Below are 27,711 nucleotides of genomic sequence, written 5' to 3'. Positions count from 1 at the left end.
AAGATATGTTTCATTAGACGGCTCGAAAGATTTTTCATTATCGGTAGGGAATATGTTTTAAGCATCTACGAGAAATTAATTACGACCAAAGTAAAATGTTGTCAAGTGCTCATACCATTTGAACTATAAATTATTTGTTCGGCCGAATAATTTCGTGCAAGACCCATTTGTTTAAACATTTTTATTCTAAAAAATCATATTTTGAAAAACTTATATATCTTCCCGGTCCCTACTTGTTTTTTTGAATATTTTGATACATTTTTCTGTATTTTCCAGTCCCTTTACTTATAACTTTTTTCTTCTACTCACATAAAAGAACATAAAAATCGCGAAAATGACAAGTTAAGAAACCGAGAAAATAAAATTTTTAAAGCAGGAATTTCTTGAACAAAAATGTTAAAGTACATGTATCTCAAAATAATAGATTTTTCCATGACTTTACTGTGCGTAGATGAGATTTCTGATAGTATGCCCGGATTCAATATATAAATCGTGACAATCGTTCAACTTAACCATTTAGAAAACTAATAGCTAAGTGATTATTAATCTTTTTATAGAATAAAATAATGGGTTTCAGTATAGTTTCTCCGTTCCAATCTAATTGAAACAAAATTTAAATGCACAATTTACATTTACTTTTATATCTTCAAATAACATTTAATGAATTATATTTCTGTAAGTACTTTTAATAAAAAAAATCAATTTAAAGAGGTAGAAAAGAAAAGTTGAGATAAAATTATCAATTAAAATGGGACTTAAAAATAATAATTCTTAACTAGGCATTATACGGAGAGACTAATTTCATGAGACTAATTGTTTCCTATAAAATTCAAATTAAGACTTCTTATAGTAAACTCAATTAAGATCTCCTAAATTAGATTAAACTTAAAAAAATAGTACATTACCTCGATCAGCCATTTCAAGAACAGGAAAAACCACGCGCTCTTCCATCTGCGCGTGCTCAAGCATAACCTCAAGCAACATCGAATAACTCTTACCAAACTTCTTCATCTCCATCCTCGGACTCCCCATTGTCGGATCAACAGTCTTCTTTCCTCCACGTGTCGCAAGATCCTCCCCCCACCTCACTATCCTATTCAAATGCCAAGTCATACTTCTATGTTGCAACACAATCGCTTTCACTATCAACGGCGTCGTTTCACCCAACCCATCACTGCCCCTCCCCCTTTCCTTCACCACCAAACTCGGCTGCGGAAATTTCGCTTCTATTAACCGGAGAATCATCTCCGGCGGACCCGAAACCGTGTCGGAACCGATTTGGAGAACCGGTTGCGTATCGGTAGTGGGGATGAACTGCAGAGAGACAGTTTTGTAGAGGAGAGCAAACCGGATATAGGAGGTCACAGTTGAGGTAGGGGAGCCGTATAACTTGACGGTAACGGTGGAAGTTGCGGCGGAGGCGGTGGCAGATTTGATGAAGCTGTAAGGAGCAATCTCTGCCGTTGATTTGTTGGAGGAGTTGAAACAATTGTTTCCCATTTATGATATGATTTAATAAGAAAAAGAGAAGCTAGTGAAAGGAGTTGAAGAAATGAAGAAGAGTGTAGTGCAAGAAACCATGTTTTTAACAGAATTTGATAAAGAGAGTTTAACAAATAAAAGAATGTGTGAAAAGTGTGATATAACAGAATCAAAAGTGGGTTTGGTAGAGAGCTAAGTAGCAAGGACACGGACACGGAGAGCGGGATATTTGAACACGGTGAAACGGTGTTATTTTAAAATTTTCTATGTAAAAAATGAAATTTGTGTTCGAAACGCTAAATGTTTTAAAATGTTTTTGAAACAGTACCCGTTGAAGTATTCGTGCTATTTAGGTAGAGAGAGTAAATGCTTTAAGAAGAAGAATTAACAAGGAAAAATTAGAGGGAAGTATGATTTATAAGCCTACATATTTTGATTATAAACAAATCCATTACTGGGGCTTAAGTTTTGGTATGTAATACGCTCCTTAATTTTTGATTTGCTTTCTGTCCGTTGAGTGAAATTTACTCGGCTCCCTTTTTTGTTGTTTTCTTTTGTGGAAAGCAATAATTTAGGAATTGATTTTTTTTTTTGTTTTATTTATATAATTAACCTATATATCTTATATAAAAAATAATAATTAGACTGTACACTACAAAACAGCAAAATATTCTCATTTATACTGTTTGTTTAGTCCGTATTGACAAATATTTTTTAAATATGCAGACATATTTTGTTGATTGCAAAAGTACAGATTAAATCTACTCTTCTATTTTCCTTTTCATCATCTTGGCCATTTCCTCTTTTATTAGGATCTATCTCTGCTACAAACCTAATCCCTCCTTTTTCTTTCTAATTTCATTGTAAATCACACAAATGATGTGTTTAAGTTTTAGTAATTCAATTTTGCTGTTGTTGCTGTTAGTGCATCATCTTTTGCCGCCGCCGCTGCAATCTCCGCTACTGAGCCGCAGAAGTGGTAGTGGGAATAGTGGTAATGATGAAAGTAGAGATTTTATATATTTTTTATTTACTCCCAATTTATATTAATTATATGTTGTTTACATATTTGTCGCCATTTAATTGCAGATTGTGTATTTAATTTTTATTTGACTACATTGGCTTAATTTATTAACTAGGAATTGCAAGCTGGAGAAAACTAGTTCATGTGTTTAAGGTTATGTTATTAACAATTTCAAGCTTTGTAGTGTTGTGAATGATAAGAAGAGTAATTTGAAAATTTTGCTAGATTTTGACTTGATGGCTATTCAAAGTTATTCTATTTTTGTTGTTTTATGTGAAAGATGGTTTTGGGCACTTCGACAAGGGAAAATCTAGCAAAATGATTGACAATGGAGAGAGACAGTGCTAAGCGATTGAGATTATGAATTTTTATTTGAAAAGATTATGTTAAATGATTCTGATTTAAATGGAAATCGAATAGTATGACCTTAGTTTTTGATAGGAGTACTTATTCCATAAAATCATAGAATAACAATTTTTTAGAATACCTATTCCATGAACCAAAATAAAGAATTGTCATTCTATACGGAATAGTTATTCCATTCCGCACTTATTCCATGAACCAAACATGACCTAAGTGTTGTTCATTATTTGTGGATTATTACTTTCTTTGATGATTAAAGCTGGTTATTTTGGTTGTGTTGTTGAGTTACTGCTAATTCGATGGGTATAGAGGCTTTATGCAAGGTTCATATCTAATTGGGAATATTAGGATAATACTCTATTTTCTAAAATAATTTGATTTCATACCTCAATAAAGAAAAGATAGAGAAAATACCTCATAAATCTAATGCTTTTATTTTTTTACTCTAAAGCATGTTTATATTATAATTATATCTACTTTCTATTAATTTTTTACTCTAAATAACTCATGTAACAACTGTCATATTTTTACATTTCCCTCTCTTTTTCTTTTTCTCCTCTCTCCTCTCTCCTCTTCTTTTTGTTCTTCTTCTTCTTCTCCTGTGTTTTTTTTCTTCGTCAAATTTCTTCTTTTTCTTCTTTATTTCTTTTTTTCTTCTCCATTTTTCTTTTTTCGCCGTTCCTTCATCGTTTCGCCGCCGTTTTTTCATTGTTTCACTGTCGCTACATTATTTATTCATATTTTATTTTTTCTTTAATTCATGGTGATTATTGCGATTTTTTAACATTCAAATATAAATAAATTACTGTTGAATTTTTTTCAATTTTAGATCTAAAAATCTAATTGAAAGAATGATATTATGATGAAAAAACAATTTTCTGCACAAAAAACAATTTTCTGCAAAAAAACAGCATCTGATTATCATATGATTATCATAACACTGCAGAAAAAAAAATTATAAAAAAAAATCTCTGATTATCATATGAGTATCACTGTATTATCATGTTGTTATCATAACACTGCATTAAGAATGATTTTCTACAAAAAAAATTGATTATCATGTTGTTATCACTGTATTATCATCTCGTTATCATAATATAATCATATGATACCAAGATGACAATGTATTATTGTACCTAAATGATAATGTTATGACAACAACATAATAATAAAATTATGATAACAGTATGATAATATGATACCTATATGAAACAAATTACATAAAAATTATGATAACGAGATGATAATGTGAAGAAAATAATATGATAATGAAGTATCATAAGGTCATATTATCATACTATTATCTTCACATTATCATCTCGTTATCATAATATTTTGTAATTTTTTTCATACAGGTATCATATTATCATACTATTATCTTTATATTATCATCTCATATCATAATTTTTCTGTATTTTTTTACATATAGGTATCATATTATTATACTATTATCATAACTTTATTATTTTATTATCATCTGGTTATCATACCGGTGTCATTGATACACAAAATCGCAAGTGTACGATATCGATAAATCAAGTAATATAATGATAAGTAAAAGTCGAACCCACGAGGAATTGAATCTAGTACCAAAATAGTTAACTAATTATTATTTGAACTAACGAATTTGATTGATTTGATTTTTAATTAAATAAACTAAAATTGAAAATAAAATAAGGAAATACGATGATAAAAAGCAAACCTAGAATATTGTTTTCATATGGGCAATCCTTCAAATCTTTATCTAATCTCTATCAATCCTAATTTTAATTATTCTTTGCAATGGCAGATAGATCTAACCTCATTAACCCCCTATTTTGTAGACGATGTTAACCTATCGTTTATAACTCGATTACCCTGAATCGTCCTTACTGTCACGGCTTAGAGGACAATAGAAAATAACCCGACAATCATAAACAAAGCATTAAGAAAAGTTATCCACACATGTCACGCAACGCAAACATAGTGGACAGACTCATGTTTTATAACTACGTTCTTATTATCTTTTCCAACCAACTTGCTTTAATGACGTTTACTCACAAATCGATTTTCAATCATGTAATTGGTGATCAAGTAATTACAAGCATTAATCCCAATAATAAGAATTGCAAGAATAAAGAAAGATAAAATATTAAATTTCAGATTTGAATTAAACCCATACTACTCACAATATCCTAGATTTAATAAATTTAGCTAAACATAATTGAAGAAATCAATAACTCAAAAGTGATAGACATAATTAAATAATATGAAAGAAAATACTTGAATTAAAAACCTGGAATTATTCGGAACACAAGTCTTCGAATCAAAGCTTCGAAGAATTAAGTCTTGAATATAAACTAATGACTAAAAGAAAATTAACCTAAGACAAATTGTTTGTAGAATAGAAAATAATGAAAAAACTAGATAGAATACATGATCTTGAAATGTCTTTATATAGTGGAAGAGTCCTTGATGTGTTGCAAGAGTTGTAGTTGAAATCGGATCCAAATCCGCGTTGAAAAAGGATTTTCACGTTTTTAGGTTCGTAGGTAATCCGGGCCAGTTCCTCAATAGTGCCTGGTTCCTAGGAACTCGGCACTTTTGAGGAATTGGCCACAAAGGATTCGGAGAAAGTAATCCGGGCCAGTTCCTCAATAGTGCATGGTTCCTAGGAACTAGACACTTTTGAGGAAGTAGGCACTTTTTCCAGCTTTTTTCCAATTTGCTCCAAATTGCTACGCTTCACTCCATACGCATAAATCTACAAAATAAACACCTTTCCAAGCATAATATCCTAAAAAAATATGCAATAATACTATATCAAATACTTGGAAAAATCCTATATAAAATATGCGTATCAGTGATGAATCTTTTTGTTATTCTATTTTCACGTACGTTATCATCTAGTTATAATAACCTTATCATAATTCATTATCATCTAATTATCATACTCCAGTGTTATGATAACGACATGATAACCAAACACTATTTTATCATACATTATTATAGATGTTATCATATATGTACCATAAATATTATCATCTCATTATCATATGATAAAACATTATCATATGACGCTCTTTTTGTAATTTTGTTTTTTCATGTAAGTATCATATGATAATGTTATGATAACGATATATGATAATATTATGATAATCAAACATTATTTTCTGCAAAAAAAAAATTCCTGCAATGTTATGATAATTACATGATAATATAGTGATACTCATATGATAATAGAGGATGTTTTTCTATATAAAAATTACTGCAGTGCTATGATAATGTGATGATAATGCAGTGATACTCATATGATAATCAGATGCTGTTTTGTTTGCAGAAAATCGTTTTTCGTGCAGAAAATTGTTTTTTTTCATCAGAAAATCGTTTTTCATGCAGATTTTTAGATCTAAAATTGAAAAAAAATCAAAGAGTAATTTATTTAGATCTGAAAGTTAACATAAATCGTATAAATCACCACGAATTAAGAAAAAAATATTTTAAAATCAAATATGAAACGAACGGAGAACGACAGTAGAATGATGGCGGAGCGGCGGCGGACTGATGGCGGAGCGGCGAAGAAGAAGAGAATACAAATGGAAAAGAAAAGAAGAAGAAAAAAAATGGCGGAAAAACACAAGCAGAGAAGAAGGAGAAGAAGAAGAAAGAAAGAAAAAGAGAGAAAAAAAGTGACAGTTGTCACTTAGAGTAAAAAAAATGGTTAGAATAAAATAATAATAAAAGTTAGGCATAATTATAATATAACATGTGTAAGAGTAAAAAAATAAAAACAATAAAAAGATGAGGTATTTTCTTTATCTTTTATTTGTTGAGGTAGGAAATCAAATTATTTTTAAAAATAGAGTATTTATCTTAATTTTCTCTATCTAATTTTCGCAGGAGCTTATTGAATGTGTCATTTTTTTAGCCTCTATTTGCCAGTGAGAGTGGAGTGGACAAGCTTGTTGAAATTATTAAGATAATTCTGCTTAATCCGGAATTCACTTTTTTTTAAGGAATCACACTTTCAAGTGTTTCGGCATTTCAATTGGCAGTTACAAGAGCATTAGGGAGATAATTAGAAAAGTTGCACTAGTTTTTTAAGGGTTTCCTCAGCCTATATCCAATTCCCTTATGATTACATTGCAAAAATTGTAAAATAACGGATATTAGTACTTTTGTGTTTTGTAATAGCAATTTTTATGAGAAATTAATGGTTTTATGCAACTTTTAGATTTATGTTCTTATTTTTTTTGTGACTGTTAATTTTTCTAGACCAATAATAAATCGATATACTTAAAAAACATTTTTACTAACGGTTTATTATCGTTATACTTAATAATATTATCGGTTATCGATTTATTATCGGTTCACCAATGATTTACTATCGGTTCACTATTAATATACTTAAAATAAATTTATTATTAATTTACTATCGATTCACTGGTTTACTATTTGTTCACTATCAGTAAATTTGAAAAAATTTTATTATTAGTTTACTATCGATTCACTACTGGTTTATTACCGGTATACTTAAAATAAGTTTATAATTAGTTGACTATCATTTCGCTAAAAAAGAATTCATTTGTAGATGTTCTTCATTAAAATTCGTTTTATTGCTTTAGTTTTTGATTAATAGTCAATTTCTTTTATTTTAATAATATTAATATGAGTTTGTTTAGTGAAATAAAACTATTTGAAACTATTTAAATTTTTAATATACTAACAAAACTGATAGTAAACTGATAGTTAACTGATAGTAAATTTATTTTTTAATTAATTAAAAGTGAACTGACAGTAAATCAATAGTAAACCAATAATAAACTTATATTTTAATAAACTGAACGTAAATCAATGATAAACTATAGTAAACTTGTTTATTTTTTTATTAAACTAATAATAAATTTGTTTTTTTATTAAACTAATAGTAAATTTGACAATTTGCAAGAGGCAATTACAAGGTTCTGACAATGAGTATAAAAGTTTAAATACAAATTTGAGATCTCCTTCGTTCAAGAAAGTTTCAAACCTGACCATATTGAAAAATTCGTTACAGTGCCTCTTCCAAATGCTGCTCATCTCCATACATGTATCTCTTAACAACATTTCTGACCTGACAAAAGTACTAAGAAAACTCGAAGCTTCTTCAATCCTTTCATCCGTCAAATTAAGTTTTGTACTTGGTGATGCTTTTCTCAGCATGTTTATATATGAATAATTACTTGAAACAAATATTCCAGCTATTAAGATTCCGCCTACATGCTTTAAAGGAGTCCAACATCTTCAAAGAAGCCCTAAAGAGTAAGGCAAATAATGTCATCAGTTTAAAAAGAAAGCTAATTCATTATTTGCACTAAAAGATGAATCAATTTGTAATTCCAAGCACAAGAATGACACTTAATATGGTTAAATAAGACATTAACAATACAAATCACTTTAGATATATAAACTGTTGGTAGAGCAACTCTACATGAAAGTAAAGGCAAATCAAATGAATCAACTCATATAATAAAAAAAATCAAATGATTAATCATGTGAAAACTTACTATTATTATTAACAATTTGTAATAAACTATGATTTTAAACATAAGTTATAAAAACTTAGGTCTGTCTACCATCTAGAAAGTAGAACATTTTGTAGAAAATCATGCACACCCACCTATTTGCAGTGATGCGAGCTAGAAACTAAAATCTTCGGTTGCAAGAGATTCATATGAAATTGTACAAAGAAAACACTTTGGTTATAGAAAATAACATCAGAATTATACAGATAAAAAATCATTTCTACAGCCAGGCACAGTTAACCATTATCAAACAATTAGTAAACCAATAATATTTCAATCAAACAAAACCCGATTAGGGTTCCAATCCTCCACCTTTATGCCCACACTGCCGAAGAAGTCACGAGTCGCCTCCAAAATGGAAGCTTTTCGTGGTATGCAGACCTGTAGCCAAGAATCATAAAATTAAACATATGAAGATTGAGTTCAAACTACAAAAATGTCAAGATCGGCAGCTATCATCCACCAACAGATTTCCATAAAATCTATCGCCACCATCCACCTTGTAAAATTGCAGAACCGAAAGCTTCACCTTACTTGTTCTTTATTTTCTTAAGGTTGGCGTAAGTCTTCCTTCTTTCTCTTTTTTTGCCTCTCCCCTCAATCAGAGCACCAGAGGAAGAATTGATTCCTTTTGGATGTTGAAGCCGGTGACGAAGATCTCCACCTTAATGGACTGAGCTTCTAAGAAAATCAATAAATTTTTGTTTTAAATTTTCGAATTTGAAAGAGACGACCGTATTTGTAAAATTTAGAAGTTTAATTTTTCTAATTCAGAGTCAAACTGTATTGCATTGGGAAATTCTTACCTAGACTGGTCCATGAATTTTCCATACACCTACCCAATGAGGTATTAGAAAATCTAACACAATTTTCTCTCTCTTTTCATTATTTTCTCTTTCTTTTCATTTGTCTAACACCTTATTGGATAGGTTCATGAATTTTTCATGAACCGGGTGTAGGTAAGACTCTACCGATAGAGGTATGGTCAAACGACATATTTGGTATTATTTACCCACCGTATGGGTAAACCTGGTTTTTTCCCAAAAGATTAACCTATATAGTGTGTATATACATAAAATTTTCATTCCAAAATTCTCAACAAATACAATTTTTTTTATTAAATTTTATTAAGATTTTTATATTAAATCTCTGATTCATTATTTTAAAGGCAATGCTATTCGGCCCGAATTACTGTCGACATAATTTGGCCAGAAGCAATTCTTATTATAAATAAGGGCCGAATCAGATTTTATTTATAGATAACTCCTTTCAATTTGTTTTGTCATATTTGCTCTTTTATATGAATGACATTCTATTTCTACTAAATATACACCTGTATAGATATTGATGCATTTATGTATACCAATAGAGTAATAGGCTCTGAATACGAAAGAAGATACGCCAATAAGCAATTTAATTTAAGAAAAAGTACTTTACATGTCTATTATAAAAAGAATGGATTGATATTTTTTTAATTCTTTGATAAAATAATCAAGTTATTTTTTAATAAACTATTTTATTTGATTTAGTTAAAAAAATTATGTATTTCGTTCGATTATTGTACTTAATGTCGTGACGACGAATTAGATTTTAGGTAATCGTTGAGTTTGTTTCATAATTGTTATCTAATTAATTAATTTAGTTTTAATGTTGTGAGAGCAAATTTTCAGATTATATAAAGTATAAGAAAAATTACAAGTTAAATCAGTTAATTCAAAACTCTAATTGATCATAATTAATTCTAACTACTCATAAGGTATAAGTTCAATAAAAAGATATTTAAAAGTATTATATCCGATTTTTTCTATATAATGTTTAATTTAATCAATATATATTTAAATAAAGAGATAACGAAGTTCCAATAGTAAAAAAAAACATAATTTTGTGTGTAAGAGGCTCGTTAACCCATAAATTTATTAAATTGATCCTTAATTTCGATTTGATTTTTTTAAGTCAATCACAAATAATTATAAGTAGGAAAGAGTATGAACTTTAAGTTATAAAGAGAATAAAATATAATTCATATTTTAACTTGTAAATTACTCCCTTTATCTCAAATTGATAGATAGTTTAGGACAAATATGAATATTAAAAAATTTAAATTCTCAAGATAAAATGAGCTAATACGTGAAAAAATTATACCATGTTTGCTTTATTAATATAGTGGTAATTTTTGTCTTTTTGTGAATTTTATTGTCTTTCCAAGATATTCTTTATAATCAATGAGGGTATATGGGATAATTACTTAGTAAAGAAAATATCTAGTGTCTATAAATTGGAAAAAAAAAAAACTTAAAATAGTGCCTATCATTTTAGGACGGAGGGAGTACAAAGAGAATAAATTAATTTTTTTTCATAAAAAATAAAATACTAATTAATAAATCACCGCCGACTAATTTAGGTTTAGGGTTTGATTAGGGTTGGGTTTAGAATTTAAGGTTTATGATATAAGATTTAGGGTTTGGTTTAGGGGTTTAGAGTTTATGTGAACTAGGTATTGTTTGTGGTCCTAAAAAATTGTTAGGAATAAATATTATCTTGGATCGTGATCGGTTCGAGTCATCAGCTCATATGGCGTCCTGATAGTCCTGGTTTACAAATATGTCAAAATACCTTGATCTGTTTATGTCTTTCTGATGTCCTTTTCAATGGCTGAATACATAGTTTGACCCCTGAACTTGTACCCTTTTACCCATCTAACCCTTGAACATAACGTCTCTCCTATCGAACCTCTGAACTTGTCAAATAATCCGATTTGACCCCTGAACATAATAAAAACGTAAACATTGAACCCCTCCGTACACAATTTCTTCTAGAATGTTTCAAGTGACAGGTGGCACGGAGGGGTTCAATATTTACATATTTATCAAGTTTAGGGGTTAAATCGAATTATTTAATAAGTTCAGAAGTTCAATAGGTGAGACGTTAAGTTTAGAGGTTAGATAGGTAAAAGGGTACAAGTTCAGGAGTCAAACTATGTATTAAGCCCCTTTTCAATAGTTGTTACCGTGTTATTGTTTATGGCTATATCAGCTCATATCACGTCCTAATAGTTTTGGTTTACAAGAGTAAGGATTAATCATCTAATAATACCTTAATTGTTTATTTTTTTTTATTATGGCCACAACTTTTGAAATGTTCAATTTTAGCCAATTTTGTCATTTTTCAGTTTCAATTATAGCCATATGTTCAAATTAAAATGGAATATAATTTAAATATATTTTTTGTATTATTTCATACTATTTTAATTTATTTTTTTACCATAAAAAATTTCAAATATGAAGCAATATGAAGCATATTTTGAATTTGTTTGCTTTCAAATTTTAACAAATGACTATAATTAAAATTTAAAAGTTAAAAATTAGTTGAAATTGATAACTAAAAATTATGGCCATAAACAGAAAAACAATTTAAATATTTTTTTACGGTTAAGCCTTACTTTTATTAATATTTTATTTTTAATAAGAAAATATTAATTTATTCTCTTTATAATTTAGACATGTAAAAAGCAGTATTTTTTTTCTTAAATTAAATTGCTTATCGGTGTATACTTCTTTTCGTATTGAGTGCCTATTACTCTACTGGTAATACATAAATGCATCTACACAGGTGTATATTAAGTACAAATAGAAGCTCATTCATGTAAAAGTTGAAAAGAGATATATATAACTAAAATCTGTCTCGGCCCTTATTTGCAATCAAAAATGGCTTCTGGACAAATTCTGTCCACGGTAATTTGGGACAAATATATATTTTCTTATTTTAATTTATATAATTTTTTTAATCTTTATAAATTAGAGAAAAAACATAAATATTTTAAAATAAATTCAATATTATTCAAATAGCCAAAACCCATATTATTTACGTTCATGATAAAATAAGGAGAAAATTTATATTTTCTAGCCAAATAGTAAATAATAGACACATGGCACATTTAAATTTAAAAAAGGTCAAGAAAATGTGTTACACAGCTGTAAAAACGCGTCAGTAACGCGTCAGTAACGCGTCTGACACATGTGTTAGAAAAGCGCGCCAGTCACGCGTCAGCGTGTCAGCATGTTACGATTATTTAAACATGTATCATTTATGTATTTTTTTATGTATCATTAATGTATCAAAATATATTTGCAATTCAATTTCATTTTTTATGATTTAATTTGGTTAATTAATCAACCAATTTCACTAATTAGGTAATTGTAATGACTTTATTATTAGATGAATCTGTTTCAGGGTTCCAAAAATCCAAAAACATGGAATAGTTGAGGATGTGGTTTTGTTATAATAGGTTATTTAAATAGGGATATTTGAATTACTTTTGTTCATTGAAAATAATGTATCGGCGATGTATCTATAATGTATAAGTCTCTTAAAATTTATGCATCGAAAATATTATGAGCTGGAGACTGATTCTAGAAGTTATAATAAATGGTGTATCTATGAGGTATCAGCGATGTATCATTGTTGTATATATAATGCATCATTGATGTATCTAATATATATACATAAAAACATATGCATAAAAACTGAATCAACTTAAGTTTTAGTTAGAGATAGCTAAAACTTTAAGACAGATCAAGCAGTATGTTAATAAGAATACATAATTTCAAAATTTAGGGTTAATGTCATAAAAATTCACCAACTTTACACGTTTTCTCATTAATCACGTAGTTTAAATTTTCTCATTTTCATGCACGAACTACCACTTTTTCTCAAATTCATGCACGGTGCTGAGGTGTCACGGTTCCATTGGTGTAATTCGCTGAGGTGGAGGTCATTTTACACCAATGAATGAGTGCCACCTCATCACCGTGCATTAATTTGAGAAAAAGTGTTAGTTTGTGCATGAAAATGAGAAAATTTAAACTACGTGATTAAAATGAGAAAACGTGTAAAGTTCGTGATTTGTTTTGACATTAACCCTAAAAATTATAATCTATGATGTATTTATAAAATTTATTTCGTTAAAATAATAAAAAAAGATAAAAATATGTATATACGATATATTAGTTGTGTATATATGATGTATTGGCGATTTATTTACAATGTATCAATGGTGTATATACGATGTATCATTAATGTAACCAATATGTATATACATAATAAACTAAACAAATAACTATATAATAGCTTCATTAAATTTATCATCAGTTGAAGTTAATCTTACACATATGAGTTTATATCAAAAATATAAATATTTACATTATTCTAATGTACATAAAAAAATTAAATCTCAGAAATAATTCAAATACATCTCAGAAACAAGTCATGTACATTTTGAAAATATTTCTATCTCAAAAACGACACAGATACGTCTCAGAATTAGATCATCTACATTCTTTGAAATAAAGAAAATAGTCTAAACTTTTGGCAAAAAATATTAATGAGACAATGGCGTATCTACGAGATTTATTTCATTAAAATAATCAAAACAAGAAATGATTATGTATCTACGATAAATATGTCGTGTATATATGATGTATTTTATATTTATCTACAATTTATCTATGGTGTATATACGATGTATCGTTGATTAATCTAATATGTATATACATAGTAAACTGAACTAATAACTATATAATTACCAATTGAAGATTCAAATGAGTATATATTAAAAATATAAATATTTGCAATTTTCTAATTTATATAAGAAATTAAATCTCATAAGTAATTCAAGATACATTTCTGAAACAAGTTATATTATATATCTTAAAAACATTTCAGATACATCTTAAAAACAACACAAATACGTCCACATTTCCGTATAGGCAAAACAAAAAATTCACCAAAATGCACAATAAAAAGTATAGTTAGATGAAGTTAAGCCAAGCTCCAAAAGACTCAAAATCAGAGCACTATATGGGATCTTGAATTCAAGATATTAAAAAGATAGATTTTAATCACAGACACTGTAAAAAAATTCATTAATTTCCTCATTATCAAGAACAAGGTGAATTTCCAAGCGGTTGTTGCTCTGTATCTAGCCTTGAGCTTCTCGTCCAGCTAAGCAAAATTAAATATCAGAGCTGGAGGACCCTTTATATTAGAGCTAGAAGATTCGAGCCATCCTTGCTCAATAGCCAGAGATATCACTGGAGTTGATGACAATGCTAATGTATATTAATGAGAAATAAAGCAGGTCCACAATCCACCAACAAATAAAATTCAGGAAACAGACCTAAAGCATCATTGCGAATACCTGGGTGAGTTATGAAAAAAGTGTAATTATAAAGAAACATAAAGTAAATTTTGATAGAGTCATCCATGGCGGTGCTATACTATGTTAAGATTACAAATCTCTGTTATTTATAAAGTGAACCCAACCCAACTACTCTTTCTCCTAGGCACCTAATATGAACACTTAGGACCATGTCAACTTGTTGTCATTTTTACCCTCTTTTGGCTTCAAAGTAAACATGTGCGACCACTGCCCATTTCAACGAATTTAATTGTGAGAGTATTTCTAGTATTATCGTTGGCCGTCGCCGCTACTCCACCGTCTCCGGCCACCGGCCTAAAGCTACATCCTAAAATCTAAATCCTAAAAGCTAATTTATAAACTCTAAATGCGACTGATTTGAGAAAAAAATGGGAGTAACAGAGAAGAAATTTGAAATTGAATGGAAAAATATGGCATTAAAAACAGAAAGGAGAAGTAATGGGGGAGATCACCGTTTAGAGTCTTCTTAAATCAAACAAGTTGTACATGTGTACGACGGTTAAGGTTGGTTAAAAAAAAATTACAAATAGTGAGTCACTAAGAGTAATAAAAAATGGCTAATTAAGAAATAAAACAGCGTGAAGTGAATTTTTCTGTAATTTTCTCTATAAACTATCTATATTGTTTATTTCTAAAAGGTCTAATTACTCTATAAATTTAAATTTTTGTATTTTTTTCTTAATTAATGATGGATACCGAATCCTATCATAACTAAAGTGGAGCCGAGTCGCACGAGATGCACCCTCCTAAATAACATCAATTCTCGTACAAAGGGCAAGAACTAAATAACATCGGCAACTGAATCCATGAGATTCACCTTGACCGAAGGGATCACCTGAATCCTAAATATATGCAAGAATCCCTGAAGACCCGGCTAAAGCGCGTCGCCTGAGGGATTCTCCCAATAACCAGATATGCGGAATATCTTTCCTATTTGGATACAAACTCCAATTTAGGAAGATAAACCTATTCATGAAGATATTCTTGAATAAGACTTCTACTTGAATAGGGAACCTCTTTACTATTCAATATCAAACCCTACTAAATAGTAATCACTTTCCTATTTAGAATCTATTAGGTATTCATTCAACTACTATATAAAGAGCTTGAGGTATGCCTAAAAACACAATTACATTCATATACTCAAAACGCTGCTCAAACCTAAACTGACTTAAGCATCAGAGAGTTAATCGGACCACCACTATCCGGTTAGCTTCTAACCTGTTTTGCAGGTTACATACCAGATCAGAAGGCAGACTCCATCAATTGGCGACGTTTATGCGAAAAAGGTCTAAAACTTCAAACAAGATGAAGCTTTTCTGAAATTAAAAACAAATATCCTATTAAAGGAATGAATTCTAACAGATCAAACCTAAAGAACAAGAAACCAATGCACCCAAAGAACCATCAACAAACGTCTGAGGTGATAAATATCATCGAACACCATGGCTCGAGTACGACCAAAGCATCTACTATCACCGGAAACGATATGTGTTTGACAAGTGTCTTGGACTTTCGCTTGTGGGCTTGTTCCATCATTAATCCCCCACCCCCTCTGTTCCGTCTTTATATACATATATATGTCTGGAATGTGAAGCGGGTTTTTCTTGGGCCAGGTCGTCTTTTTGATTTTCCTCTTCTCTTTTTCTGCGCCATTCTGTCAGCCTGTTATGTCACATTTAATGCGTCTTGCACCTTTTGGTGTCCTGCCGTCGTTTTGGTTCTCTTTTATTTTCACAATTTTCTTAATTTGTCTATACTTTTTTTTATTCTCTTTGCTCCTCTTATGTCTTCTACTTTCATTTCTTTTCATTGTTTCTTGTATATCAGATTATTTCTCTTCTTACCATGGCTGACAGGTATTCCAAGGCGGTTGCTACTTTGAAGAAGTGGCCATGCTCTTTGACCCCCTAGTCTCTGGTTGCGCTCCGACAGACTTACGGAATTCCGGATGAGTACGACATGAATGTCCCAACAGCGGGCCAATATGCTTTTTCTCGATTGCCTTCTTGGTCTTCCTTTGTTTTTGAGGAGCAATTGGAGGCTGGCCTTTGCCTCCCCTTGGACAAATTGCTGTTTCAGTTCTTGGAGTACTGGGGTATCGCTTTATCCCAGTTACATCCCAATGCCATTCGTCACTTCATCTGCCTGAAATCGCTGCTTAACCTCAACGACGAGCGTTTGACTCTCAATCGCGTTCATTTTTGGATGAATTTGCCTTATCAGAAGAAGGATGTGCCGTTCGTTTCCTTAGGGTTTTGTTCTGGTTTAAAAATGTTTGATGACCTTCCCGATTCGATCAAGAAGAAGTGGAAGAGTAAGTTCTTCATTATCAGTCATCCGTCTCAGTCTCTCGGTCCCACCCTCTGGGGGTCTCAAATTGAGTCGCATGATCCCTATGAGGTGCCGAAGGATGAGTGTGCCCTTATGAAGCGTATCCAAACCTTCTATGGTGAGGGATCCCGAACCTATGCTGATTACATCAGTGAGTATTTATGGAATCGTGCCGATCCTCCCGTTCCCTTGTCGAGTCTATCTGTGACTGTTGCTTCTTTACTTGCCGCGTGCTGGTAAGTTCCTATTTTCCCTTCTTTCTTTTTGCGTTGTTCTGTAGTCATCTTTTATTGTTTGTGTTGATAGGTTTACCAGCGAGTTCCCCTGTTCCGACTGCTTCTGCTTTGGCTTCTCGGAAACATCTGCAGAGTGGGGGTTCGGATCTTCCTCCCAGATAGAAGCCCGATACTCGCCCTCCTTCCCCAACTGCATCTGCCGTTCCTTCGTTGCTGGATGGAGTTGTTCGTCCTTCTTCCACCGGTAGTCAACATATGGTTCCCCTTTCTTCCTCTCCTTTTTCAGCGGCGGTTGTATCTTTTCCAGTGTCTGTTCCCCTTCTCTCGACTGGTACCATTGCTTTGCCCGTGGATCCCTCGACTGCGTCTACGTCCTTTCTAGAAGGTGAAGATGATGGGGGAGGAGACAGTTGTTCCTCCTTAGCCTCATGGGGGTTCTCACTTGATTTTTCCATTCGGCTACAACCGCCATGACTTGGGTGTCTTTTGCCAGGTCCATGACTTTATTGGTATGATGGAGCCACCTTCTTTCTACCAACGTCTGGAAGGTGAGGATCTCTTTGATTCTATTGGCCAGGCACATTTGACCGACGTTGACGACATTCGCATTGCTGAGCAACATTATGATGCTAACGATTATGAGTTAGTGGGGGAACAATCAGATCGTTCTTTTGCAGAGCTGCAAGTTAAGGAGGCATTTATTGAGAGGGATCTTCTACAAAGGGAGAATTTCGACCTTCGGGCTGAGCTTGCTTGTCTAAAGTCTAATCATGCTGAAGTAAAGGAGGGCTTGGACGATTACATCTTCATTATCTTTCGCTTATTGAATCTGCACCGGGGCGCTATTCGGGAGAGTTATTTGTCTTCTCACCCTGGTGGAAATACCTCCTTTCTTACAATTGATGCCTCCTCTCTGAAGGAAGGGGCCCAATGTTTGTTGGCTGCGCATAAGTTGGCTCAAGCCGCACCTCCTGCCGTCGTTCCTACCTCCTCATCTGTTGCTAATGCTCCAGTTCTAGTTACCCATCCGAGTCTGCCTCCTTTGTCACTTGGTTTTCCTTCTCCTTTTGCTTCACAATCTTTGGGCCTGGCCGGATCCCACTATGCCTTTTTTGTCTGAAGGCTTCAGATTTTTGAATACTCCCAATGGTGGTTGATTACTTTGTAGCATTTTGTAATTTTCTTAGCGTTATGCACCTGTTTTGAACAACCGTCTTGTTTTTCTTTTTGATTTATTGGAATGTTTTGTTTTATTTCTTTATATCAATTATAATTGGTGTATGTTGAATGATTTTTCTATGGTTGCTCCTCTTGCTATTTTACTTTGTTGTTGTTGTATTTTCCCTCTGAGGAATGTTCCTCAAGTTATTTATAGGAGATGTCTCCCATTTTTCATTTTGTTGTTTGTTTATTATTACTTTTCTTGAGGAATTCTTCTCAGTGTATTGGCCGTTGCGTTTTAGGAGTTGTTTCCTTTTTGTTGTCGCATTGTTTTTCTTCTATCTATTTTTTGCACTTTAGCTTTCCAGCAACATTTTCTTTCATTCTATTCATGATACAATTTCAAGTGTTCTACATTCCAGAACCTAGGTACTTCCTGACCCTCTATCGTTTCCAGATGGTATGTTCCTCTTGCGGTAGTCTTTGTCAGCCGGTACGGTCCTTCCCAGTTGCTTTCCAATTTTCCTACGCCAGCATTGCCTTTCCCAATAGCCGCGTCTCTTAGGACCAGGTCTCCTGTTTTGAAATTTCTTGGCTGCACCTTTTTGTTGTGGTATCTAGTTGTTTGGCTTCGGTAAGCTTTGGCTCGGACGTTGGCCGCATGTCTCTTCCCTTCTTACTGGTCCATGGTTTGCCTTAGTTCTTCTTCGTTTGTGTCTTCATTGTAATGCTTTGATCTTATTGATGGCATTCCGATTTCAATCGGGATGACTGCCTCCACTCCGTATGTTAAGCAAAACGGCGTTTCTGCCGTCCCTTTTCTTGGAGTTGTTCTGTATGCCCAGACTACATTGTTTAGTTCTTCCGCCCAATTGCCTTTTGCTTCGTCCAGCCTCTTTTTCAACCCTTTGCATATCGTTTTGTTGGTTACTTCTGTCATCCCATTTGCTTGGTGGTGCGCCACTGATGTGAATTGTAGGTTTATGCCTAAGTTTTCACAAACCCCCTGAAGGTTGCGCTGTCAAATTGCTTCCCATTGTCCGTTACCATCATTCTGGGTATACCAAATCTGCATACTACTTCTCTCCAGAAGAACTCCTCCACTTTTGCTGCTATTATCATGGAGACCGCTTCTACTTCTACCCATTTTGTTGAGTGATCGATTGCCATAAAAATAAATTTCTTTGGGTTCTTCGCCGTTGGGAATGGTCCCAGGATGTCTATTCCCCATTTTGCAAATGGCCATGGGCTTGGCGAAGATTTCGTTTCCTGGGCTGGAATGTGGGATCTGTCCCCGTGTCTTTGACATTTGTCACATTTCTTTACTAGTTCTTTGGAGTCTTCTTCCATGCTTGGCCAATAGTATCCTTGTAGGGATGCTTTTCTTATTAGGGTTACTTGTCCCTCGTGTGAGCTGCATATTCCTTCATGTAACTCGCTCAGGACGTATTGCCCCTATTTTCTAGATACGCATCTGCACCACGGGTGGCTTACGGCTGTCCTGTACAGCGTTCCTTCATAAATCACATATCGACTGACCATTGTTCTTATTTTTTGGGCTTCGTTTAGGTCTTTCGGTGTCTTTCCTTCCTCCAAGTACCTTCAGACGGTCTCCTTCCATTCATCCAGCTCCTGTATGGGGCAACTTGTCGGCACGTCAATCGTTGTTGACGTGATTTCTTCTTTGAATTCCATCGCTTGGAATCCATAGCTTCTTTCCGATGCCGCTTGTGCTATGGCATCTACCTCCACATTTTCTTCTCTTCTGATCTTTTTTATTTGCCATTATCTGCCTCGTTTCTCAATCTCTAGTAGCAGTTCGTTTCCCTTCTTGTTGTATTTTAGCAGGTTCTCCTCTTTGGTGGCGAATGTCCCATTTTTTTGTCCTACTACTAGTTGTGAGTCACAATGGATCCTCAAGTGTTCCGTTCTTACTTCTACTGCTAACGCTTATTATCAACGCTTCATACGCTGCCAGATTGCTAGTTGCCACAAAATTCAGGTGGACCTCATACTCGATCCTCACTTTATGCGGACCTTTCAGGATGACTCTCGCTCCTGCCCCTTTTTCATTTTTTTGCTCCGTTTATGTAGAGTTCCCATATTTCTTTTACTTCTGGTTCTGTTGCGGGTTCTCCAGAAAGTTCCGTTTCGAAGACTGCCAGGACTTGAGCTTTAATTGCCTGCCTAGGTTCGTAACTGATGTCATGTTCCCCCAGCTGTATCACCCATTTGACCATTCTTCCTGACATTTCCGGTCGCTGAAGAGCCTGTCGTAGGGGTTGGTCGGTTCGTACGACTATCAGATGCGCCTGAAAGTATGGCTTCAATTTCTTCGCCGTTGTTGTCAGTGCTAAGGCCATCTTTTTGATTTCCGAATATCTGAGTTCTGCATCTTTTAGGGTCGTCCTTCCTCTTTTCTTATTATGACCGTTGCGGTAGTGTCCCTGCATATGGAAATGTATAGATATAGAACCTCAGCGTTCTTTGGTCGACTTAGCAATGGTGGCTTTGTCAGGAACTTCTTCAGCTCATCGAGAGGTTGACCGCACTCTTCTCCCCACTTGAATGTTTTTGTTTTCAGCGTGTTGTAGAACGGGAGGCATCTTTTTGCTAATGATGAGATGAACCGCCCGAGGGCTGTTTCTTCTGTTTAAAATTTGTACTTCCCTTTGATTCTTTGGCGTGTTCATTTCTAGAATGGCCTTGATTTTCTATGGGTTTGCTTCCACTCCTCTTTGGGACACCTTGTATCCCAAGAATTTTCCTCCTTCCACTCTGAACGTGCATTTTTTTGGATTCATCTTCATGTTAAATTTGTCGAGTATCTCCATCAATGTCCATAAGTCTTTTGGGTGATCTTCTTCACTTGTCCTTTTCACGATTACATCGTCGATGTATACTTCTATTGTCTTGCCGATTTGGCCCCTGAACATGTGTTTCATCAACCGATGGTATGTTGCTCATGCATTTTTTTAGCCCGAAGGGCATCATCATGTAGTAGTAAGTTCCTTCATGACGAAGCTTGTTTTTGTTTGATCCTCTTCCTTCATCAGAATTTGGTTGTATCCTTACGCCATGTCCGCCAAGCTGTACATTACATATCCAGCGGTGCAGACGACCAATTGATCGATATTGGGTAAGGGAAAGCAGTCCTTCGGACATTCTTTGTTCAGATCGGTGAATTCGACGCACATTCGGTTCTTCCCGTTTGTCTTTTTCACTAGGACCACGTTGCTCAGCCAATCTGGGTATTTGACTTCTCTGATGAACCCTGTTCCTAACAACTTTTCTACTTCCTCTGCTATGATCCTTTGTCGCTCTTCCGAGTTTCGTCAGTTCTTTTGTCAAACTGGTTTCATGGCCGTGTCAACATTTAACTCGTGGCACGCCACCTCTGGCCATACACCTTTGATATTGGTGACCCTTGTGGCGAACGTCCCCTCGAACTCCTGGAGCACTTTCTGGATCTCCTTTTTGGTAGCTTCTTTCATATTGGATCTCCTCTTCGTTTCTCCTACCGGTTCGACTGTTGATTCCTCACATGGCCGCTCAAGTATCTCCTCTATGTGGAGTAGCTCGCCCATGTCCGCCAAGTGGCTGGCTTCCCCACCTTCTTGGCTTCCTTCGACCGTCATTGTCCCCAAAGAGGTCTGGATCATTATCCTTCCATTTCTCGCGTCGAGGGCCGCCCCCGACTCTTAGAGGAACGGATGACCCAATATGAGGTCATATGGAAGGCTCTTGCTTACAATATGGAAAAGGGAAGCGACTGTCTTTTCCCGGCCTTGTTCGTCGATAAAGTTCATTCGAATCTCTGCTGCTCCCGTTGTTTGGAGCATGCTGCCTCATGTTCCTCTTACGCAGCTTGGGCTCGTACTTATGCGGATCCGACTTCCCCCGGTCGCCCAATAGACCTTATCCGTGATGATATTGACGTACAATCCGGGGTCCACCGACACTCTCGGGACCTCTCGTCCTCCTACCGTTTCCTGAACCACTATTACTGCTCCCTTCTCTCTAGGTCCGGGAGCCGGACTCTCATTGCACTATATCTCCGGCGCCATAGTCCTATTCCGCTTGCACCTTCTCAGAGAGTTGTCGTCGTTCCCCTCTCTCTTTCTCTTGCTGGTCATACTTGTTTCGTGTGTGTCTATCTTAGTTTTCTTGAATCTATGGTTGTGGGTTTGTATGGTTTTAGCTGCTTGCCACTTTTATCACTAGAATTATTTTTCTGAGAATAGCGGTTCTCACAGACGGCGCCAAATGATTGAAGCGGTAATATTTAGAGATTATATGAACTCAGGTTATCGTTACAATCGGGTATAGTCTAAAAAAGGTTATGATATGTGCCTGAATCTGGTCCTCTTTTTGAACGAGGGACCAATCTATTTATAGGTGGGCATATGTTCTGTATTTCTCTTTAGCGGATGTGGGATATGTGTTTGATATGTGTCTTACGCTTTCTCTTGTGTGCTTGTTCCATCAGACCTGTTAATTAGCTGTAATTAATTGTGTTTATGCTTAAATCCAGTAAACTAATTGATTTAACCCTTAGAATGTATGTTTCTAGGGATTTTTAGTCTTTTTGCCATGAAAAAGACATAAGAATAGTTGCTGCCCCGAATACTTTTTTGTGTAAATCAGCTCTAAACACTTTGATAATGTGTTTTTTGAATTCCTTGTTCAATTTTATGTTGTTTTGACTATTTTTGCATGAAAAATGGAATTAAAACGAGTGAGAACATAGCAAAATAAAATCCGAAAAACTGCTGCAAATCAAACCGCCACCGCCCCAAGAACCGGCGGCGCCGCCAGAATAATGTGGCGGCGCCGCCACATCATTCTGCCGGAGCCGTGCTCTTCCTTTGTCAGCTCCCCAGATTCGCTCCCAGAACTTCTAGACGTGATCTGAACTTCAAAACGTGTTTCCAGGCTCATCTATACTCCAAATCAGGTCCAGTTTGAACCCAGATGTAGATAGTTTAGTGAAGATTCATATTTGGCATAGTATTAGGCTAGAACTGATGTATAACGGACTCAGAAGTCCAAATATGTAACATAGTGTATAAACTGGGCCCACGGGCCCGAGGCCCAGCGAACCAGCAACTTCCAGAGCTGATTTCGGGCTAACCCGGACTTGGAATCAACTCCGGATAAACCCAGTAGAACTGGATCGACGAGACGCACAACTCCCGTGATCTGACCGAGAGCCCATTCTATGCAGACCAATGGTCAAAACCCGCGCGAGTGCCTAGCACTCAAAGTCAACGAGGTTAAAAAGTATCTCTAACCTTGTATGTATATCCAACTGCCCCTGAGCATGCATGCAATGTTTACTTCTTTCCAAAAGCATTCCAAATCAAATAATAACTAGTTAAAGGAATAATCACCTAAATTGGCCCATTAATGCAATTCTAGCCCATCAATTAGACATCGTAGGACTAATACAAAAACGTAGTAACGACTGTATAGGTTTTTCAAGACTCACCTAATAAAATCAATCAATCACATTTATACATCCGATTTTAGGCTTTGTTCATGTAATCAATCTAGACTAGCTATACTTTTTCTACTTGCTAGAAACCTCTAAGGTTAGATGAATGCTTAGGAGTACCTGCTCCTTGCCTCAAATGCGAGTCCAGATCGAGTCATATACGCGTCAAACGTGTCTACGACTTTCATATCTTGTGAACAGTATATACTATTGAGAAGAGATATAAAACAAATGTGTCCAGTAAATAAAACCGGTAACCGATAAGCCAAGCACAAGAGTCTCGGGGAGGTCCACGAACCCTAATATTTGGTCTGATGCACAATAGTCTTACCGGAGGTGAGTAAGGCTATCTAGTCAGTTAAAAGGCATTTCCTAGTCAAACTAGGTGGCGACTCCATTTTTAAAACCATTTCCATATTGAGAAGTCAGCCATAAGCGTTGGGCGAGCGGTCCCTAAACCCTGCTCCGCTCACAGTGGCCCCCGAACCCCGCTCCGCTCACAGTGGCCCCCGAACCCTGCTCCGCTCACAGTGGTCCCCAAACCCCGCTCCGCTCACAATGACGACTCCATTGCGCCTTATCAATCACCGGCTTTATTTTTCAAACATATTCGCACCTGTTGCATTGCATTAGAAATTTATCTTCTCACCTATGCTCTAAGAGTCCCTATTCAGCCCTGATACTCATGGCCGATCTCACGCTGTGGCGTTGCACTCCAGCGACCAGAACGTCTTATGCGGAGCAATATCATTCACAACCTAGTACCTCGATCGCTTGTACTCATGATTGAGGAGACCTATCAAAGGTATATCTCTCTCTGGGAGCCTTAAACCGGTTACTACGAAAACCCAATGACGCAGCCCACATGCATTCCAGCTTAGACACTACCCTCTAGAAAAATACCCAATATAATGTTTGTATTTGAAGCATGCTGTCAATGTAGTGATTCTAAATCCAAATGTTTCAAAAACTACTATTTCAATCTTAGTCTTAGGTCCGTCTTAACACACATTCTAGTTTCAAAACCAAATTTTCAAAACTTCCTATTGGGCTAGACCTAAAATTACAAATCTGATCAAGTGAAATTCCTTTGCTTGATCACACCTCTAATAACCAGTCTAGTGGAAACACTTTTCACTAGATACAACCACAAGGCTAAATCAAATTCCAGATTTTAAAAACGGACTTCCACGTCCACCCTACATTCTTTCAACTCCTTCCAGAAAGGGATTTAGAGTCATTACATCGACAAGTACCGTCTATCTGCTTTAGAACTGCTAGAAAAGAGCTTTTTGCAGGAACGCCGACTCTTGCATTGCGATGCGAGGGTCCAGATCAAAACACGTAGGAAAAAACATCGGCCGAAACACGTGTGTGGGAGAAATAAGGTTGGAAGGAACAACGTGTCTTTGTGATATCAAAATTTTCTATGTGCCAAACTTGCTATGTGCTATGTTTTCAAAACTGACCCTGCATCTTACGCATCTGCATATCATGCATCTCACGTATCTAGTATCATGCACTAACCCCTTGTGGATGCAGCCACTAAAATTACTTGCCCTGCAGCTTTCTGGCAAAGGAAATCAAGAAGACTCTTTAGACCCGAGAGCCCTCCCAAGTCACCAGCAACGCCCCTCACGCCAGCACAGCAAGCCAAGTTAGTTTGCGACTGACTCAGCAACTCCGGTTCCAAGAGTTCCTCTAGCATATTCTCTCGATCGGCCAGCTCAATCAACATCTCTAAAATGAATACAGGGGCTCCTGTCACTCAAGACCAACTCAACCAGATGAAAGGGGAAGTCATGAATTCTATCAAGCAACATAATGAAGACCTGAAGAAATGGTTCGAGAACATCATAAGGGCTCAATTGGGTGGCCAAAACAATGAGAAGAACGCTATTGATGAACAAGCAGCAGAAGCAACAAGAAACGACGAGTCTGGAAGGAAACACAGAGCAGAATATGATAGGATCAGAGGGGAAAAGTCAACCCGAAATGGTTCACTAATGCAATGTATGAAGAACAGCTGAAAGTGGAAGCCGAGAACGAGAAGCCTAAGAATCAGGAGTCAGTGCAATCTGAATCTTATTAGGATCTAGCAAAAAAAATCAAACAACTCTAGGACACCATCAATGGGAACTAGCTCATCAATTTGGATGAGTATTCCCTAGAAGAGGATGAAAAGCTACCAGCAAAATTCAAGATGCCGGATCTGAGCCATTTCAGCGGAAGGGGGAATCCCCGCATTCACCTTAACCAATTCATCCCCGTATGAAGATTCAAATATGAAGACTTGATTTAATATGCAGTCACTTGGTTGAATCCTCGGCGAGTGATGAACACGACGTATGAAGATTCGAATATGGAGGCTTGATTTGGTGTAGTCGCTTGAAGAAATTATGCAGAGATTCTGTGTTGCTTTGTTTGCAGAATTCCGGCGACTAGAGAGTTATGTGTGTCTTTTTGTTGTGAAGACACTCCTATTTATAGGAGGATAGAGAATATGTATATATGGACATATCTCTAAAGTGGAAAAGAATAATTAATTTTCTTTTAATTAGTCATGTAATTATATTTACTTAACTAATAAAAGAAAATAATATATTCTTTAATTTTTTTTAGGCAAGTATAAATTATAACTTACCAAAATGAGTATTGTAATTAGATTTTATTTAGTAATTAATTTTAAATTATTAAATAAATTTGAAAATTTGATAATATCAAGCCCAATTTATTTTATAGGCCCAAAATTTATGGATAAACAATTACATAAGGGTCAAGCACATAAATACCCCAAATAGCCCCATTCTTTGCTTATATAATCACCTAATTAATAAATGCGGAAATCACTAAAAAAAATAAATGATTTTCATAAATGCCTCAAATCATAAGACACGGAGGTTTCAGCTTAAAATAAGACAATAATACCCTCCCTTAAATAGAGACAATAATGAATGAGGAAATAGTTCCTTTCCAAAATAACAAACAACTTCTTCCTCAAGCTCAAGAAACTGGCCATTAAAGAAGGAATCAAGCTCCAAAATTCTGCCACAATCAATGGATTCTGCTTAATATCAGATCCACTGTTGATTTCCACTTTGATCTACAACAAATCATCAACAACAGCAAGGTAATCGAGAAATTCAGTTTATAGATTGAAAAATTAAAATAATACAGATGTTCATCAAATGTCTTAAATGTATGTTTATTAACTCGCAAATATTTTAGATTAACATATATAAATATATAAACAGCACTAACATTTAGGTAATTAGTCTGATTGTTCATATAAATGCTACCTAAATTTTTGTCAATTTATGGAAAACAGATTTGATATGCTAAATTATTGATTGAAATTGTTGGAATATGCAGATTTCTTATTACTTTTTGATTATATAAACAGTACATAACCTAGTTGCGTTTTGATTTATGCAATACAAATTAAATTTCTTAATTACTTGACATAATATTATGATTCTGGTCATATGAAAATTCCTTGTTAATTTTCAAATACTGATTTTGAATGTTTTGATTTTATATTGTAGTTATGGACAATATTCTGGTTTTTGTTCATTACAATGGAAGATGGAATCAAAATATGGAATACATCAACTTTAATCCAATTAGAATAGTAGTCAAGACAGCATGTGACTACAACAACTTTCAAGAGATTTTGTACAAGCAACTCCAAATCAACCATATGTCAACTCTCCTGGAAATTAAATATCAAGTCAGAAGCAACTATCCACCTTTAAAAATAATAGACAATGCAACTTTATCATTCTACTTAGAGCTCAAGAAAAATGAATCAGATTGTATGATGCATCCGTTGTGTATTTCGACAACAACAATGT

At 34.6% G+C, this 27,711-nt stretch overlaps 1 protein-coding gene and 1 long non-coding RNA gene across 2 annotated transcripts in view; one reads left to right on the top strand and one right to left on the bottom strand.

Annotated features, from left to right (window-relative positions):
* Positions 1–1,594, bottom strand: part of LOC126661297 (uncharacterized) — a 3,014-nt gene extending 1,420 nt beyond the window's left edge. Inside the window, exon 1 of the mRNA XM_050355118.2 lies at positions 906–1,594. Within this exon, the coding sequence (XP_050211075.1) occupies positions 906–1,500 (595 nt within the window). The 5' untranslated portion in view covers positions 1,501–1,594. The remainder of the gene's footprint in view (positions 1–905) is intronic.
* Positions 1,595–1,745: 151 nt separating this feature from the next.
* LOC126661298 (uncharacterized) lies at positions 1,746–2,722 on the top strand. The gene is made up of 2 exons (XR_007635619.2): positions 1,746–1,953; positions 2,408–2,722. It is a non-coding gene; the product is annotated as an uncharacterized LOC126661298 (long non-coding RNA).
* Positions 2,723–27,711: the final 24,989 nt, after the last annotated feature.

The sequence above is a fragment of the Mercurialis annua genome, linkage group LG8, assembly GCF_937616625.2.
Source record: "Mercurialis annua linkage group LG8, ddMerAnnu1.2, whole genome shotgun sequence".
Classification (NCBI taxonomy): domain Eukaryota; kingdom Viridiplantae; phylum Streptophyta; class Magnoliopsida; order Malpighiales; family Euphorbiaceae; genus Mercurialis; species Mercurialis annua.
The sequence above is the reverse complement of the archived record's forward strand: the minus strand, read 5'-3'. Positions and strand labels throughout refer to the sequence as shown.